General features: G+C 39.1%; 4 protein-coding genes and 1 non-coding gene across 8 annotated transcripts; 3 read left to right on the plus strand and 2 right to left on the minus strand.

Moving 5' to 3' along the window:
- Positions 56 to 128, plus strand: TRNAR-ACG. Its single transcript has one exon. It is a non-coding gene; the product is annotated as a tRNA-Arg (tRNA).
- Positions 472 to 2,022, plus strand: LOC109715470 (mitochondrial import receptor subunit TOM5 homolog). Its single transcript, XM_020240486.1, has 2 exons — positions 472 to 628; positions 1,694 to 2,022. Exons 1-2 carry the CDS (start codon positions 542 to 544, stop codon positions 1,769 to 1,771), a joined length of 165 nt encoding a protein of 54 aa, XP_020096075.1. The 5' UTR covers positions 472 to 541; the 3' UTR covers positions 1,772 to 2,022.
- Positions 2,967 to 5,363, plus strand: LOC109715469 (glycine-rich RNA-binding protein 2, mitochondrial-like). The gene is made up of 5 exons (XM_020240485.1): positions 2,967 to 3,119; positions 3,538 to 3,656; positions 3,757 to 3,825; positions 3,918 to 4,024; positions 4,541 to 5,363. The coding sequence occupies exons 2-5, from the start codon at positions 3,548 to 3,550 to the stop codon at positions 5,174 to 5,176; spliced, it is 921 nt and encodes a 306-aa protein (XP_020096074.1). The 5' UTR covers positions 2,967 to 3,119; positions 3,538 to 3,547; the 3' UTR covers positions 5,177 to 5,363.
- LOC109715067 lies at positions 5,741 to 10,033 on the minus strand. Its single transcript, XM_020239858.1, has 5 exons — positions 9,749 to 10,033; positions 8,279 to 9,347; positions 7,794 to 8,000; positions 7,309 to 7,445; positions 5,741 to 6,625 (listed from the first exon to the last, which is right to left on the minus strand). The coding sequence occupies exons 2-5, from the start codon at positions 9,090 to 9,092 to the stop codon at positions 5,867 to 5,869; spliced, it is 1,917 nt and encodes a 638-aa protein (XP_020095447.1). The 5' UTR covers positions 9,093 to 9,347; positions 9,749 to 10,033; the 3' UTR covers positions 5,741 to 5,866.
- LOC109715068 (probable inactive purple acid phosphatase 1) lies at positions 10,421 to 15,270 on the minus strand. 4 transcript variants are annotated; one of them, XM_020239862.1, is made up of 13 exons: positions 15,108 to 15,270; positions 14,497 to 14,683; positions 14,250 to 14,341; positions 14,064 to 14,130; positions 13,839 to 13,961; positions 13,548 to 13,640; positions 13,141 to 13,270; positions 12,774 to 12,855; positions 12,491 to 12,623; positions 11,936 to 12,141; positions 11,707 to 11,832; positions 11,252 to 11,561; positions 10,421 to 11,056 (listed from the first exon to the last, which is right to left on the minus strand). In XM_020239862.1, the coding sequence occupies exons 2-13, from the start codon at positions 14,677 to 14,679 to the stop codon at positions 10,751 to 10,753; spliced, it is 1,851 nt and encodes a 616-aa protein (XP_020095451.1). In that variant the 5' UTR covers positions 14,680 to 14,683; positions 15,108 to 15,270; the 3' UTR covers positions 10,421 to 10,750. The 4 variants fall into 4 exon arrangements, with proteins under 4 accessions (XP_020095451.1, XP_020095448.1, XP_020095450.1 ...); XM_020239859.1 differs by having other exon boundaries at positions 15,034 to 15,268; XM_020239861.1 differs by lacking the exon at positions 15,108 to 15,270 and adding an exon at positions 14,833 to 15,020.

Below are 16,295 nucleotides of genomic sequence, written 5' to 3' on the forward strand. Positions count from 1 at the left end.
TGACATCGAAAAACAAATATATATATATTGATTTGCAATCATGCACACCAACTGAGACTCCATGGCCCAATGGATAAGGCGCTGGTCTACGGAACCAGAGATTCTGGGTTCGATCCCCAGTGGAGTCGTAGTTCGCATCCCCTTCGCATAATCAAGTTTTTTGGGGCTAATACTTTAAATGGGCCGTGTGCTATACGTTTAGGCCCATGTGTCAAATCTTCTATTAGATGGGTCTTCAATTCATAACGCTCTCCAATTTTTCTTTTGTTCAACCCAAGCCTAAGCCCAAGCCCAAGTCTCAGCTATCAATTAAAGTGACACTATCTTTGTTGGGCTCTCTAGGCCTATATGTTTATAGAGCCCACTTTATTGTTCAACTATTTGGCCCATAACCCCCAATCTATTGAACAGGCTTTTTCTATTGCTATGGTATGATAAGCCCAGCCCAATAGTTCTCTCTTTAAAGTAGTGGCAGTTTCGTCGTCGGCGAGTCCCTCTTTTCTTCCTTCTGCTGGCTCCGTCGAAACCCTAAACCCTAACAATGGCGAAAGGTGCGAGCACGATGGAGAAGCTCAAGGACTTGTGGAATTCTCAGATCAACGACGAGGAGAAGTGGGCTGTAAACTCGGTATTCTTCTTCTTATTCTTCGCCCCCTTCTTCTTCAGTTGTTTCTCATTCGAAACGCGTTTTTGTTGGTATATTGTAAAAATTTCACGTTCTCTTTTTCGAATTTTTGTAATATTATCATGTGCTTGTAGAGATTTTCTGGGTTTTTTTTCTTCTTTTTTTTTTGTGGTTGGATTTAGGTTTTTCTAGCGAATCAGGTTGCATGGAAGTGGTTCGGCGCTAGAATTTCAAAAACTAGTTTAGTTCGCCCCAGATTAATTTGTGATGCAACTCCATGGATGCAATGCTCATCTCTTATCATTTAAGCGTAGAGAGTTTTGTGATGTAGCTTCATTGTATTGGCATGATCTGGTGAAATTTCAGGCTACCTGAGTATGATTATCTCGCTTTTCTTTTGTCTATTACGCGAAATAGTTCCAGAAATTGGTTAGTATTTGCTTTCCTGTTTCAATTTAGATAATCGGAGATAACCATTTTAATTTCCTCATTATTATTTCCTGAGACCTTTCGTCTTGAGCGAAATTATACTTTGTGATTGTTCTCATACCTCTACGTATGACTGGTCGATGTGCAAGCAACTGAAGAGCCTTATTGTCCAATAAACTGTGGATGAGCTATGTTTATCAAGGTACATATTCAAGTTATTTTTTCCAAAGCACATCAAAAATCTGTGTGGAAAAACATGCGAGTGAGAAGTAAGTCATTAGAAACTTTCAGAAAATCTAGTGTGTTGATTTGCTCTACAAAGTATGTATCTCTAGATGGAATTGAACGGGAATGTGGAGTGTATTGCCTATTGTTTCTGGGTTCATGTACTCAATTTTGCCTAGAATGAAGCATTTGCTCATTCAAGTACATATTCAGCATATTAAGGTGACATTGAGCACTTAAGGAATGCTGTTGGATTGATTTTATCCTTCACCAGGGCAAATAAGGCAGTTCATAATCGTCTGCTCATATTTGTGCAGCATATAAGCTGTGTTACTATGTTAACTATATTTTCCATTTATAGGCATAATTGTGGTGCTTATTGAGCTAATTATTTGTCAATTCTGTTTTGTGCAGAAACTGCTGCGTGCTGCAGGATTATTTGCTGGCTCCATATTACTAATGCGCAACTTTGGTGATCTAATGGCAATTTAAAATCTAGTGAAGCTTTGGAAACTCTTTTGTTGGCCCAATGATATGTACTAGGTGTCTCAGATTTCATTCTCTGTCTCCAAGTCTTGTACTGCTTGAATAACTAGGCAAATTTTTTGTTTGAGCTGCTCTGAACTTTATGTAGTCAATACTTTTTTGTTAAGTTTCCTTTAATTCCTACAGCTGAACTCAGTATGATGGATGTCAATCTTCTTTTATTGAGCTCGTTATAAGCGAAATGCTTGTTTGTTTTATGGATGAAAACGACGTGCGATATGGCGCTATTTATCATGTTCACGCAGAATGTAAGGTATGGTCTGTGTGTATCTGAAAGAGTGCATTCCTTTGGTAGCTTTTTGTGGATGACAAGAGTATCTGAACTTCAAATGTGGAGAGGTATGTTTGAAGGCAACTCCTTTGCTATGTAGGATGATTATTACTATATGGTTGTCGGAGCTTCTAATTTTGATGTGTTTATCATATAACAGGTTCTTATTGAACTTCATGATTTGCGCTGGTAATTGTAACACGCTGCAGATTATTGGCTGTATCTGATTCTGTTTCATTACGCAATCCTAATATCGAGTGCTCCAGATCCAGGAGAACGAATTGTATTAGCCTCTTAACAAAACCTGTGAATTTGGTTGTGCCAATGCTCGAACATTTTGAGACGGTCTCAGGTGCCTTTGCAGTTTCTTCTTAAACTCGCTATTGAGCAGAAAAGCAGTGTTCTTAAATCATCTATAAACATTTTGATTGCTGAATTTGAAAGCACGATGCTTTCAACTCGAGCGAAGGAAAAAAAGTACTTTTATAAGTAATTCATCAGTGTCTCCGTGTTGCCATGTTGAAGAATTTGCAAATATTAGAAAAGATGTTGGAGAATTTGCTCATATTAGAAAGGGAAAAACCCAAGCAGAGATCAAGAGAAGCAAAGGGAGCGAGTACAGGCAATTTCTTTTTTCTTTTTCGTCAACACAGTAATAGATCAATCTTATTTAATTTAAATACTAATTATTTCTTAAACCAAGTTGAAATTTGAGAATAGCTAGTGATGCTCCTTTTGATAGCTTTATATAGCAAGAGTGGAAATAAGGTACCCACGGAACAGTATAAGCCCCTTTCGTTCCGCAGGAACAGCAAATAAGGAGCCAACCACAACGATCCACGTGGCCGGATCCCACGCGTGAGCGATCCCTTCCATCCGACCGTTGATATTTTCCCTATTATTATATTATATTATTATATATCTTAAGCTTCCGCGAGAAGGGTCCGGTGATCGAATCAATCCTCTAATAAAAGAAACCCTCGCCCTTTTCCAAAGCCCTCTCCCCTTTCGGGGTCGACGGAGGTACGCTGTGCTTCTCTCTAAAACCCTAACCCTAGTCTCTCTCTCTCTCTCTCTCTCTCTCTCTCTCTCTCTCTCTCTCTATTATACCGGCTTGCCCTAGAGTTTTACTACAGTAAAAGTGAATGATCGATCTATTTGTGTAAATACTAGATTTTTTTTCCTCCAGCTGCTTGATCTTTCTCCCAATGTTCATGTATATTGATATATATTTGATTACATGTGTTGGTGAATGATCATTTGGTGTAGTTTATATATTTATTTGATCTCATTTCTAGCCTTTAAAGGAACTCCAAACGTGCTTGCTATCGTGTTGAAAGAGGCGTTGAACTAGGGGCTATTTAGTTTATAATGCTTTATTGGTATGTAGGTAGTATTAGTGCTTGCTTTTCATTTTCTTTTTTCCCTTTGCTTGTTTCAGATACAAAACAATGGCTTTTGCTCGTAAAATTGGTAATCTTGTCAAGCAAACTATTACTTCCAATCCATCCCTTTACCAAGCAGTACGATGCATGTCGTCCTCAAAGATATTCGTCGGAGGTTTGCCATAGTTTTTCCAACCTTTAATGTAATTCCGATTCCAGTTATGCTATTTATTCCTGTATGTGCTTTTAGTAACTGTAGTACTTTTTGTTTTCAGGGTTATCCTACGGCACAGATGATCAGGGCTTAAGGGAAGCATTCACCAGCTTTGGCGAAGTAATTGAAGGTGTGTGATTTTTTATTTTCCATTTGCTACTCGCATTTTACTGTAACTCATTGTGCGTGGATTTATCTTTGATAGATGTTTTCTTTATGCAGCTAGGGTTATTATGGATAGGGAAACCGGTAGGTCGAGAGGTTTTGGCTTTGTTACTTTTACATCAAGTGAGGAGGCCTCCACCGCCATAAGTGGCATGGATAGTAAGGTTGTTCATCCAGCTGTTTGCGTTCAATATAATTTTTTAATATCTATATGCGTGCCTTTATTAAAAAATTATTCATGTTTGCATGTTGATTGTAAAGCACCAAATAATGTTTATGCCTGCCCCCCTAAATGGAGAGTATCTTGTAGCTTAGTTGCAGAGCTTATGCTGTTACTTTGGAAGTTGTAGACTTGTAGTGTTTTATGACCCCACAGTAACACCATCATCCTGATTTTCATCGGTCTTTGCATCATTTGCTGCAACTTATTGGGAATGACAGCATTTGGTCGAATAGTTACCTTGCTAAGCATCATAATTTTTGGAGACCTAAAATTCACTGCCAGCCCTTAACCAGAGTTACCGGTAAACTGCATCTCATTGTCTGATTCCTCTCTACATGTATACTTTGATATGTTATGTGCCTGCTTCAATCATATAGCTTTTATGGATCACTGAGTCATTACATCATAACATAGCATCAGGTGCCTTATGTTTGACTTTGTCTTCTTCTGTTATTAGGAGCTTCATGGTCGGTTTATTAGAGTGAATTATGCTGCTGACCGGAGCCGCAGCGGCTATGGAGGCTATGGTGGCGGCAGTGGCGGCACCTATGCTGGTAGTGCTGGTGGCTTTGGCAGTGGTGGCAGCTATGGAGGCGGTGGCTATGGTGCTGGCAACGGCGGTTACCAGGGTGGTGGTTATGGCGGCAGCAGCTATAATGAGAGTGGAGATGGCTATAGGGATAGCGGTTACGCTGGTGGCGGCAATGGTGGTAGCTACAACCAGAGTAGTTATGGCGGGGGCAACTCTGGCAATTATAGCAGTGGCTATGGTGGGGGTAATGTTGGTTATGGCGGAGATAGTGGTGGTTACGGAGTTAGCACTGGTGGCGACAATTATAATGTGGCTGAAGGTAGTGGCGGAAATGACAATTTAGCTGGTGGTGCATTTAGTGATAGTTATTCGGGCATCAGCGGTGCTCATGAATCTGGTGGGAACTCGGCTACGGACTACGGAACTGGTTTCAACCAACAGGATAATGCCAATGCTTTTCAAAACCCCAGCAGTTATGGCAATACTAGTCAAGAGAACCAACTGGATGGCAAATATAAGGATGATTCTGATGAGCCTGGCTATGCTAATAAGCAAAGTTGAAGAACATGTTGTTCTTTGTCTTGTGGAACAATAAAAGTATGATGTCTTGTTAGTTGTTGAGTTCTCGCTTGTTTTTTAGCTATTTGAGTTCACAATGTATTTGAACAATGAAATGTTTTAAGGTGTATTTGACTTCTTCCTGCAATGTTTTAATCTGCTTTTAAATAAATCATCATGTTTAGCATTATTGCACTGCCTGTTGCGTGCTTGTTCTTATGTTATGGAATGAATTTTGAGTTTGAGGAACACTTGCCTAGTGAAATGATGTTTAGCACCAGTGCTGCTTACTTTGCTCTGTTTGTGTGCAGCAAATAGCATCGTTGAACAAAAGCATACATGAGTTACCTGAAATTTTGATGTGTTCAGGAACTAGTTAAATTAGGCACAAGGACTCCGTATTTGTGTGGTTGTCTATATCAGCCCTCCTGTTTAGTTGGTGAACATTTGAGTTTTACAGGCTTTGTTCTATTGAAAAACTCTATTTTTCGACCACACATAGGAGCAACAGATTAAGCTAAGCCCATCCTACGACGCAGGAATTGTGACGATATGAATAAGCAGGAATTGTGACAATATGAATAATTTGCTTTGCCTTTTCATGTTCTACATTCTAATATGCTTCACAAAACAATTGAGACAGATGGAACTTACAAATACAATCAATTAGATATTTCCTTCGCTAGGGTTTAATTACTCATCTGCTGAAAACAATATTCTTTGAGCATGCAACAATACAGGTGAGCCATCTCTTGCTCTCTCTACAATCTGTTGGATTAATAACTTACTCTCATCATCTTCATACTCCTCTTCCTCATCTCCATCACTCTCACGAGTGTCATTCAATTCCCTGCTCTTCAACACCTCCTCCCATGGAGGCATTATCACACTATCTTTTCGACCCTCTTCCAATCCCCAAATTAAACTCCGATCCGCATGACTTAATTCATTCCCATATTCGTCCCTAATATTTGCAGAATCAGTGGGCAGATTCCCTTCTGAATCGGCCATTCGCATGAACTCATTGTAAGCTTCCTTATAAGCATCTAGTGCATCTCCAGCTAGATTTAAACAGAATGGTTGAATCGAATCGCTGTCTCTTCGAATCAAAGTCGGACTCTCCCAGTTGGAAGACGAACCCATATCACTGTTTGAAAATGTTCTATCTGAAAGGACTTTTTCGGCTTCTATCAACTGCAGCTGCTTGAGGCTTTGGGAAAGCGATTCTTCGAGTTCCTTGATTCTTTCTTCTAGTCTGTGCTGGATCACCTCGTGGAGGCGTAAGCTTAATTCTTTCGGACAAACCGAGTAGTTGGTATCGTGCACACCTCCTGTGGAACTGGCTTTGCTGTCTCGATCTTTATCTCCCCCGCTTGTAATATCTGTTTGTTTAAAGAGCTTATCCGCTCTTAGTTCTCCGTGAATAACATCACCTATGAGCTCTTGATCAACCTGCAATCAGCAAAACACTGGGTAGGTCAAATGAGAGTATGGTAGATGCTTAGAAGCCATATATAGCTCACGCTGCTCATCTATGTTAAATGATATATGCTTCGACTTGATCATCTCCCAAACCTTATTGAAAAATGCGATCTTTGTCTAAGAGAAAGGGCACAATAGGACAAATTTCTAGTTTAATTTAAAGCATGTACGAAGGATGTGAGAAATTATAGAATAGCTACATCTCTGATTTTGTACAAAATGCAAAAAGTCGTACTAAGATAATCAACATCATCAACAATTGAAAGTGGCGTATAAAATATTTTTCTATCAAAATAATATCATTTCCAAAAAAAATTATATAGCGCAAAGCTCGTGCATTGGGGAAGCCACGGGCACTCCTGTTTTAGGGATATAATGTGTGGTCTTGGCTAATGAAGTAAACAGTTTGAAGTCTTGATACTTGAGATTTGCTGATTATCAATGTAATATCCTGTGATGCACACAAACTTGCATATTCCTCTCCAGAATTTCTATATCCTCAAGTATGGACAGTTGAGAATTGCCATGAAAGCAATCATACCAAGTTTATAATCACCTTGCATATCGAGGTACTACAGTTCACTCTAGACTGAGCAACAAAATGAAAGAGCATAAGAGACCTTGGACTTTAAGAATGAACAGGAAATGCTCACCTCCTCAAGATCAGATGATCTTCTCTCCAGGCTGTTAGCATTCATATTCAGTTCCAATCTCTCAAGTTCAGCTTGAAGCTCCGCTTCGATTTTGCTCATTGACTCAACCTCAGGCAAGTGTGGTTTTGCTTGTTCATCTATATAGCATAAGACAGTAAGAATTTGAAACCTAAATCTTATGGCTAGTTTGTTTGGCTGGAACTTTTGCCAAGATGCTGGCGAGTACAGCTGTTAGACAAGCCACTTGCGACTTTTTGATTAAATTCTACTTTACAGTGTCTCACTGCAGCAGAAGCAGAAGAAGAAGCTTCAAATAGAATCCTTTGCTATTTGGACCTAAAAGCTTATTTTAGCTTTCTGTCACAGCAAAAAGCTCCAGACTATCTATTAGCAAAAGCCTTGTTATCGAGGCTTCTCTTCTTAGAGTAGAGAAGATGCTCTAGAAGCCAATTGATAATATTCCTTCAGACAGTTAATGAAACTACCTCTCTGGCTTCCACAAGCTTCTCGGGGCAGTTCCTCAACAACGAGCGAATCTTTCATCTCCAATTCCTCTTGTAGATCTTGAACCAAATTCTCTGTGCGCTTTAACCTGGTATTTAATTTTTCCACCTCCTTATTATTTGACAAAGCAGAGAATAAGATGCCGATGCTGATTCCAAGAGAGAAAAGAAGCGTTCTATCAAATAAATCTGCAGAATAAAATCACTGTGATTTTAATATGATCAAAAATCAAATTATAAATAGAATGAGGTAAGACAATATTTAGACAAACTCGCTAAGCAGATGATTTATCACATAGTTGCATTGTACCAATGGTCGATAATAGGCTCCATTATGAACCAAAAAACCAGATGAATGTGTAACAAGCTATGTTTTTGTGAAATAACCTGTTTTCGGCACTCAGTTTGCAAAAGACTTCTATAGAGGATACAAATGGCCTAGAAATTTATCAGAGAGATTATTTTACCTTGTGAATGTGAGTGCTTGCTCAATCTATGAGAACTAGATGAGTCCAATACTTGCTCCCTTTCCCTGCTCTTCCGTTTCATCTTCCTTAGCTCAGGAAGAGGAGAAAACCCAAACAAGGGCACTTTTACTCTCAAACTATCAACCTCATTGTCCTTATGCAAGCCAAAATTAAATGGTACAACTGAAGGTTCATATCCGGACTTGCTAATTATTTTGCTCCCATCTGTTACAATAAATGGCCTTGCAGCTACTGCTCTCGGGGAGGAAAATGAACTGTACACATACTCTTCTATCTCGAAATTCTCATTGTAAAGCTGAGGAATGAGGCTATTCTCCATAGAGGTAAGTGGCTTTGTAGTATTTCTGCGAGACCGCCTGCTTCTAAGAGAGCTTTGACCTCTACCCGAACTATATCCAAGACTAACACTCCTTGGAGAAGCCTCAGCCATGGAAGCATCTGTAAAACCATTCATTTCGTACGCATATTTATCGGAAAAATCACCATTTGGGTCCATGTTTTCTTCGTTTATCTGAGAATTCTCTCTTTTAAAAATCCATGGCTGCAAACTTAAAATAGAACTGGGGTCTCGCACGTATTCGCTAGAGCCCATTAAGGAAGTTCCATTAGTTACAGAATTTGAAGCCATTTGGCGTAATGAACAATCAACTCTTGATTCCAAGGACCTTCTAGGAGTGTTACAGGGGACCTTCTCTTTATCGGAGAAAGAATCACACGAAATTTGTCTACAAATTAGTCTGCGGAAAATGTTGCTCCCGGATTCCGGTCTCTTCTGATCACCATGCCTATCCATCGAAGAGGAAGCTTTTCTTGTCCTTTTGCTAGTAAAATAACTATCTAAGGATTCCGATAGACATGTCTACACCTTTTTTCACTATCTTCAGTTGATGCTTGCTCAAATACTCTGCAACACTAACTTGTCGCGGATTTTTACAAGTCTATTATACATGCTCCTCCCCTCCAGATAAAGAAGAACACAAATCCGAGATGTCGGATCCTTGAAACAATCAACATCTTCCATTCAATAGATTATCCAATGCTTGATACTCTGAAATTGATAGGAACACATTAATCCAAAACTTAAAAAATCCTGGTCAAAATTTTTTTTTTTTTCCTTTTTTTCTAGGGTAATGCCCAAACTTAAACCCCAGGACAACAGCCACAATCAGAAGACCTTGAAGAACATACCATAGGCCTCAAATAACATGAAATTTTCGACATTTAGAAGCAGAAATAGATACCCATTAAATCCAAATCCAAATATATCGCGCTAAACGTATAAAAATCCAATCTTTAACCGAAACGACCGCCTCGAAAGCCAAAAAAAAAAAAAACCAAAAATCGTAAAAATAAAAAATAAAATGCAAAAAACCCATTTTTGAGAAGCATCGAAAGAGGTCCAAATCAGACGCAAAAATAAAGGAAAAGGAGATAGCAGGGTTTTCTCACCAGAGGCGAGTGTAGGAGACCACAATGCGGATCAAATCGAAAACACCTCGTAGGAGCTTCAACAACGAAACACCACGGAAACCCAAACCCAAAAACCTAGAAGAGGAGGCGAAACGGAGAAGAGGCTCTTCCCATCTCCTCCACCTCCACCTCCACCTCCACCTCCCTCTTTTGTTGTTGTTGATCTAACTCCGCATAAGGGTTAATTCGTATTGGAGTGTATTTGGACCTTTTCTCCCTCTCGCTAGTGACTTTTTTCTAATTATCCTCTGTTCGAGAGTTCCGATGATGGGCAATGGGCGTGTGTGGGGCTTACAAGAATTGGGTACTCGTTCGCTTATTCTCCGCCGTTGGATCTGTGGATCTATCATCTCAGCCGCTAGAATTCGCTAAATTACCGCTTGCATCCGGTGTTGTGGTATATCACATGCGCCCGCGCTCAACACCAAATGTTTTAAATTCAAAATCTAAGTAATGGAATGTGATCTGCAATAACAATATCTCAAAGGCCTGTTATAAAAAGACCAAAAAGTTTTGCTCAAATAATTCAAATTTTTTATTTTTGTTATGCGAATCCTTGAAATATAATAAAATCCAAATCGACCCAACACGGCCCACATTACAACAACCATGCAACAATTTCACCTCAGGAGGCTGGTGAGCACACCAAAAAAAAAAAAATAATAAAAAATCATAGAATAAAATACTACAAAAATAATTAACTTATTTTGCCTTTGACTCAAATTTCCATCCTAGCTCTTCCTAGTTAATCCTATCCACCAAAGTTCAAATTTCACTGTTGCGTATGATACACTTCATCACAGGCCATTAATGCAGTACAATACCTACGGTAAACACCATTATGTTTTGTCACATTGCCATAAAAAGTCCTCCACCACAATAAAACTAAAGAAGGCATAAGAAATTCCCTTCCAATGCATCTTTATTGCTCCAACCCCAAGAATCTCTTTGCGCCGTGAAATGATTAATCCGCAATCCTTCTCAACTAGCCAATGTAGATCGCGAGCAGCTGTCGAAAGTGCAGGTCAAGACATCCCGATAATCGCGCGAGATAGTGAAGTGATCGTATACTTTTCCGTCGCTGCTCTTCTTGTACTCGAAAAGAAGAGTGGAGTGGTTGAAGGCAGTGAGCTTCACGAAACCGAAGTCGAAGTCCTGGAAATAACTCCACTGGGGCCGCAAGGGTGTGAATTCGGCGAGGCTCGCACCTCCTCCTCCGACAACTATATGAGTGGTCGCTGAAAACGGACCACTGTAATGGTGTGATGCATTTCGCACACATTGGTTCTGCGAGAAAAAAATTTTAGTCGTGCTCGGTATTACAAGCAACAAAGTAAAGGAACTACTGTTTGATAGTTAAAAATAAGTATAAATCCACGGAGTAAACAGAAACACAGGCTCCTGCATATTTTATGTGACAAAGCACCACGCGAAAGAATAGGATGCCGTAACTATTGATACTTAATAATGCGGCTATCATACCTGGTAGACCGGGCATGTCCTCTCGTAATTGTGTACATGGCCGTAGAAGGCAAGGTCAACTTTGTATTTCTGCCAAAGCTCTTGGAGGCTCTCTCTGCCCATTGGCTCCTCGAACGATCCTTCTATGCCGTAGAAATTGCCCGATGAATAGCCGAGCACTCGATGGGCAAGGAAGATCAGCCACGGCTGCTTTTCTCGATCGACTGAGGAAAGACAGTGCTCAATGAATTTGTACTGCTCGGTCCCCGGCCTCCAGTCGTGCTCTGTGTCAGCTATGCAAAAGCGAAACATGCCATAATCTGTAGAGTACCTGCGAATTATGTAATTTTTGGAAAAGATGAAGGGGGAGTTTTACATATATATTTACGATATATTTATGAGTAGCTGATATATCTGAATTTCAAAAACTATGTATCTAAACTAAATTTCTTCACCGGAAACCGTAAGTTGAATACCAGAATTTGGCTCGGTTTTCTGCAGGAACGTAGAACATGGTTTGAGCTAAAACACCACATTCTCCACCTGAATCAACATTGCCATAGAAGGATCCTGTTCCTGGCCAATCTCTCTCGTGATTACCACTGAAACAAATACATATTTTCCCTCAAAATGATTGCCGTTTTAAATAGGAGAACTCATCCACCGTGAAATTTGATGGGAGTGCTGAAATCTTAGTAGACTCACCTTCCGATCATATAAGGTACGGTTGACGCGATTGGTTCGACTTGTGCTGTAAATTGATCCCACTGTGATATATAGCCATTTGCATAACAAATATCTCCAATGTGCAGAACTATATCGATATTCTTTATGTCCTTGACGAGCTGGTAGGTAGTGTTCAGAGAACCAGGCTGGAAATTGTTGTACTCGTTAGAGCCATCTTCCTCTGCCTATTAAAGTAATTGCACAAAACCAAAAAAAAATAGAGTTAGAACAAAACTGTGGAAACACAACTTGAAGAAAACCCAGTTGAAAATAAAAAAGGACGACTTATTTATTATTAGTATTCATCGGCAGTCTGAGTAGTTAGTTCCATGAGTAGTAAGCAAGCACATTTAGTCAACTTTCAGCTGTTTACATCAACAAGTTCTAAATTAATTGACCAGTAAATGAAGCTAAACACCTAATAGAGATCAGCAGATAAGAGATATAATAATCCAAAATACAAAGGAATGTTGAGAATACTATTTTTTAGAAGCTTCAGATTGAAAAAAAAAAAAAATGTAACCAAATCTATACCTTTCCCATATCACCATATATGATAACTCGCTGTAAAGAGTCTTGTCCAGGATAAGGTGATGCTCTAAAGCTGTATGACTCACTCCAAATATAAGAACCATTAAATAGTCTATGGCCAAGCTTGTATGTATATCTGCGATATTACCATGCAACAATATTAGAAACTAAAATGTTGCTCTTGCTGTAATCCATCAAAAATAGGAAAATCCAACTATATAGGTGATAATTTGTCATCTCCAACTGAACTAGTAGAATAATAATAAAGGAAAAAGAGGTAACATACACTGAATTAGGCCACAACTCCTTCAAGAAACTTGTGTGTATGTAACCAGGATCACGCCACCCCACTGTTCGTGCAGGTGAACCTGCATATCAGAATAGAAAAAAGTCAGTCTTACAAATGGTTCCATCTCTATGGTCCAGGAAATGCACTAAATTTAATGAAGCTCACATAACATAAGTAAGTGTCTAAATGCATTCTTGTCCTATTTGTTATGTCTAAGCAAGGTAAATGATCTCTGTTCCATATATAATCCCAAAATGAAGAGTTAATCTGATTTCAAGAAAGTCGTTGCATATTTTATGGAATATTAGCTTTACAGTGGATCCAAAATATGCCGTTCATGACAGAAACGGATAGGGTTTCATACCACACATGCTATTTCGTTTGAAAGTTAAGGTCCCAGCAGGTGAACGTGTTCGAGCCCCTCCATCTAGGCCCCATTCAACGAAAGGTGCTGCCTCATTAATGCCATATCCACTTGTCCAGGTAACAGCCATCTATAACCATGTAAAGTTCTAATCAGAATACTAAACAGCAGAAATAGAGAGCACTACGCAGATTGCCAGAGCTAAAAGCACAAAACATAGACTGCTATTGCGGTGAAATAAGTTCTCAAATCTAAGCTTTCACAATAACCGCACCCACTATGTCGCCAAAAATCTCTCACATGGCTCTCTATGCACATGCACATTTATCAATCAGAGATTGCTATACCGAACATATATATTAATAACCACCACCAGTAGCTTATAAGAAGAGGCAGACGAAACTCACTTCATTCCAAATTTTTCCTTGAGCCAACCGTGGGAAAACTGGGGCCTTTGGATTAGCAAAAGTCACTTTATTTGAGACAGCAATCAGCTTTGGCTGCCAAAAACAGAAAGAAAACAAAAGTTTTCGTTTCAGAATTAAAAGAGAATAGTGCAGAAGCACCCATTTTATGCTCTAAATAGTGCTCATGGAACTACAAAGCCGATGACATTTAAAAAAATAATAATAATAATAATCTAAAATTGCTATGTTGAAGTATACATAAGCAACTAGGAAGATGCTCTCGAGGCTTACACTTGACAGACCACCAGAAAATAGTGCAAAAGAGAAATCCTCTCTCTGATTGATCAACTGAAGCTTCAAGAAACCGTTTCCACTTGTGCTGTAGTTGTTATTTGAGAAGTTTGCGAATTGGTACTACAAGAGAAGTAAAATTAAAATTCAAAATTAAGTACAACACTAGAGAGTATATTCTGTATGATATTTTTGCATCTAAATGTTGCAGCGAAAAATTCCAACCTTAATAGGGGCTGTACACAGCAGTGGAGGATAATCTTTTTCACTCTCAGGCTCACAAATCGAAGCGCTGGTATTTGAAAAATGGAAACATAAGTAGATAGGCTTAAAAGCGAACTTAGAGTTCAGCTTAAAGATGGCACTAATTGCACAGAAATGCATTGCGCCATAAAGAAAAAGGCATACTACCTGAAATCTGCAGGAGAAAAAACACCAATCCAATCATCATTTGATGGATTCGGATGGCTATATTCTAAAGTGACCCACCCCTTATTTTGGCCCTGCAATATGATAAAACTATATTATGGTGCAGATCCAATCCACGAAAAATTTAACTGATCATCAGAAATTAATGAATTATCAAAAATAACTTCTACTTGATAAAGCTTAATCAGATAAGGTTTTAAAATCAAAAGTTGATATTTGTAGTGTTTACATTCAATCCAACAACTAAAGGAGACGCTTTGACATAGGCGCTATTGTCGGTGGCTAATGTGGCTTTGTGAATGGCGATCCTCGATAGGGGTTGCTCCCCCATATGCGAGCCGGTGCCATAGCTAAATTGGCTTGAAACAATCACACACAAAACCAACACAAATGACCTCATCATCAAGCCCATGTACCTGAAACGAAGAACAAACATCAGAAAAATCCAGAGCAGCACCCAAAAGTGAAAAGAAACCTTTTTTGTATAGGAACTCTAATAGCTCAAAACTTGAAAAAGTTCAAAACTTTTTAGGACATTAACACAAACAGGAGATGGGCTCCAAACCAAATCCTTCCCAGCAAAGAGGGCTCTAAAGCTCAGAAATTCAAATTCAAATTCAAATGATATAACCCAGCATCCGAAAAAGCTTAGAAACTTGTCAAATTTGAATTCGCCATGGAGAGAGCAACAAATACAGGACGAATGAAAGAGTACGAAGAATCAAAATAACAAATTGAAGAGAGAGAGAGAGAGATAGGTAGGTACAGAGCGAAGGGCACGGATCATTCGATTATTCAAATCAAATCTCCACGGCGATCAACCCAACTGTTGAGATTTACCATGAAATCGTCGAGCTTTTTGATATTTGCACGCAAAAGTTGGGATTTTTATTGGGAGGAGGGTGAAGAGAGGGAATATTCGAAGAGCCAAAAATACGCAAAAGCTAATGATTAAGTAGAATGACGTGGCGTATGGAATATCCAGGTCCACAGCAACTCAGCAAGGGATAGGTTTCGTTGATTGATTAGAAGGATGTCGCGGAGGGAATATTTTTATTTCTCTTTTCTTATTTTGATACGGAAATGAATGCGGTTTTTTTTTTCCAGGCTTTTTGATGCTTCTAATATAATATACCTTAGCTACTGATAACAAATCAACTGTTAATTCTATATAGCAATGATTGTGAATATTTCAAAGAGGATTGTTAAGGACTGAAAGGAAAAGGCCACAACAAAATGGTCCGACGTACTATAGAGTTGAACACGGACAAAAATTTTATGGACACCGTGCCCAAACAAACAATTTGTTTGGGCACGGTGCCCGGATGGGCACCGTGTGTATTCGCACCGTCCAAAAAAAATTAATGGGCTCGATTTTTGGGAAAAGAAAAAGAGAGGGGAAGGGAGGGTGCGGATGGGCGCCGCGCGGCACCCATCCGGGCACCGTGCCCAAACAAATTATTTGAACGCGGTGCCCATAAAATTTTTGTCCGTTGAACCCCACACTCATTTTGTCGTTCTGCAATATTACTTGTGACAATTTATTTCTCAGGAACAGACAAAGATGATTGTCTCATTACTGGATTTAGTCAACGATGATGCACCAACATCTCATCTTTTCATCACCATCAAAACAGCAACACATCTATATTTACCCCATCCACTCCACGTGGTGTGCAGCACCCATCGCGACTCTCTCGGAAACGAAAAAAAAAAAAAAAATGTGGCTTCCATTTTTTAGAGAGAGAGAGACAATTAAGAGAAAAGCAATTATGTCATTGTACGATAACATACGATGATTTTTTTTTTTAATACGTTTTTTGGGTCAGTTCTCTGCAGTAAAGACTAATCGAGGCGCCCGAGATGTTGTAAAAATTGTGCTCTTTTTCGGTTCAAATAATTTCAGCTGAACTCTATATGAAAAATCTCAATTTGATCAACTCCGTACAAGATTGTTAGCTAGTTTCTATAACAAAGTATATGTCGACATAATTTACGTTAATATAACATAATACAAAAAAAAAAAAA

Source organism: Ananas comosus, linkage group 9 (genome assembly GCF_001540865.1).
Source record: "Ananas comosus cultivar F153 linkage group 9, ASM154086v1, whole genome shotgun sequence".
NCBI classification, from domain to species: domain Eukaryota; kingdom Viridiplantae; phylum Streptophyta; class Magnoliopsida; order Poales; family Bromeliaceae; genus Ananas; species Ananas comosus.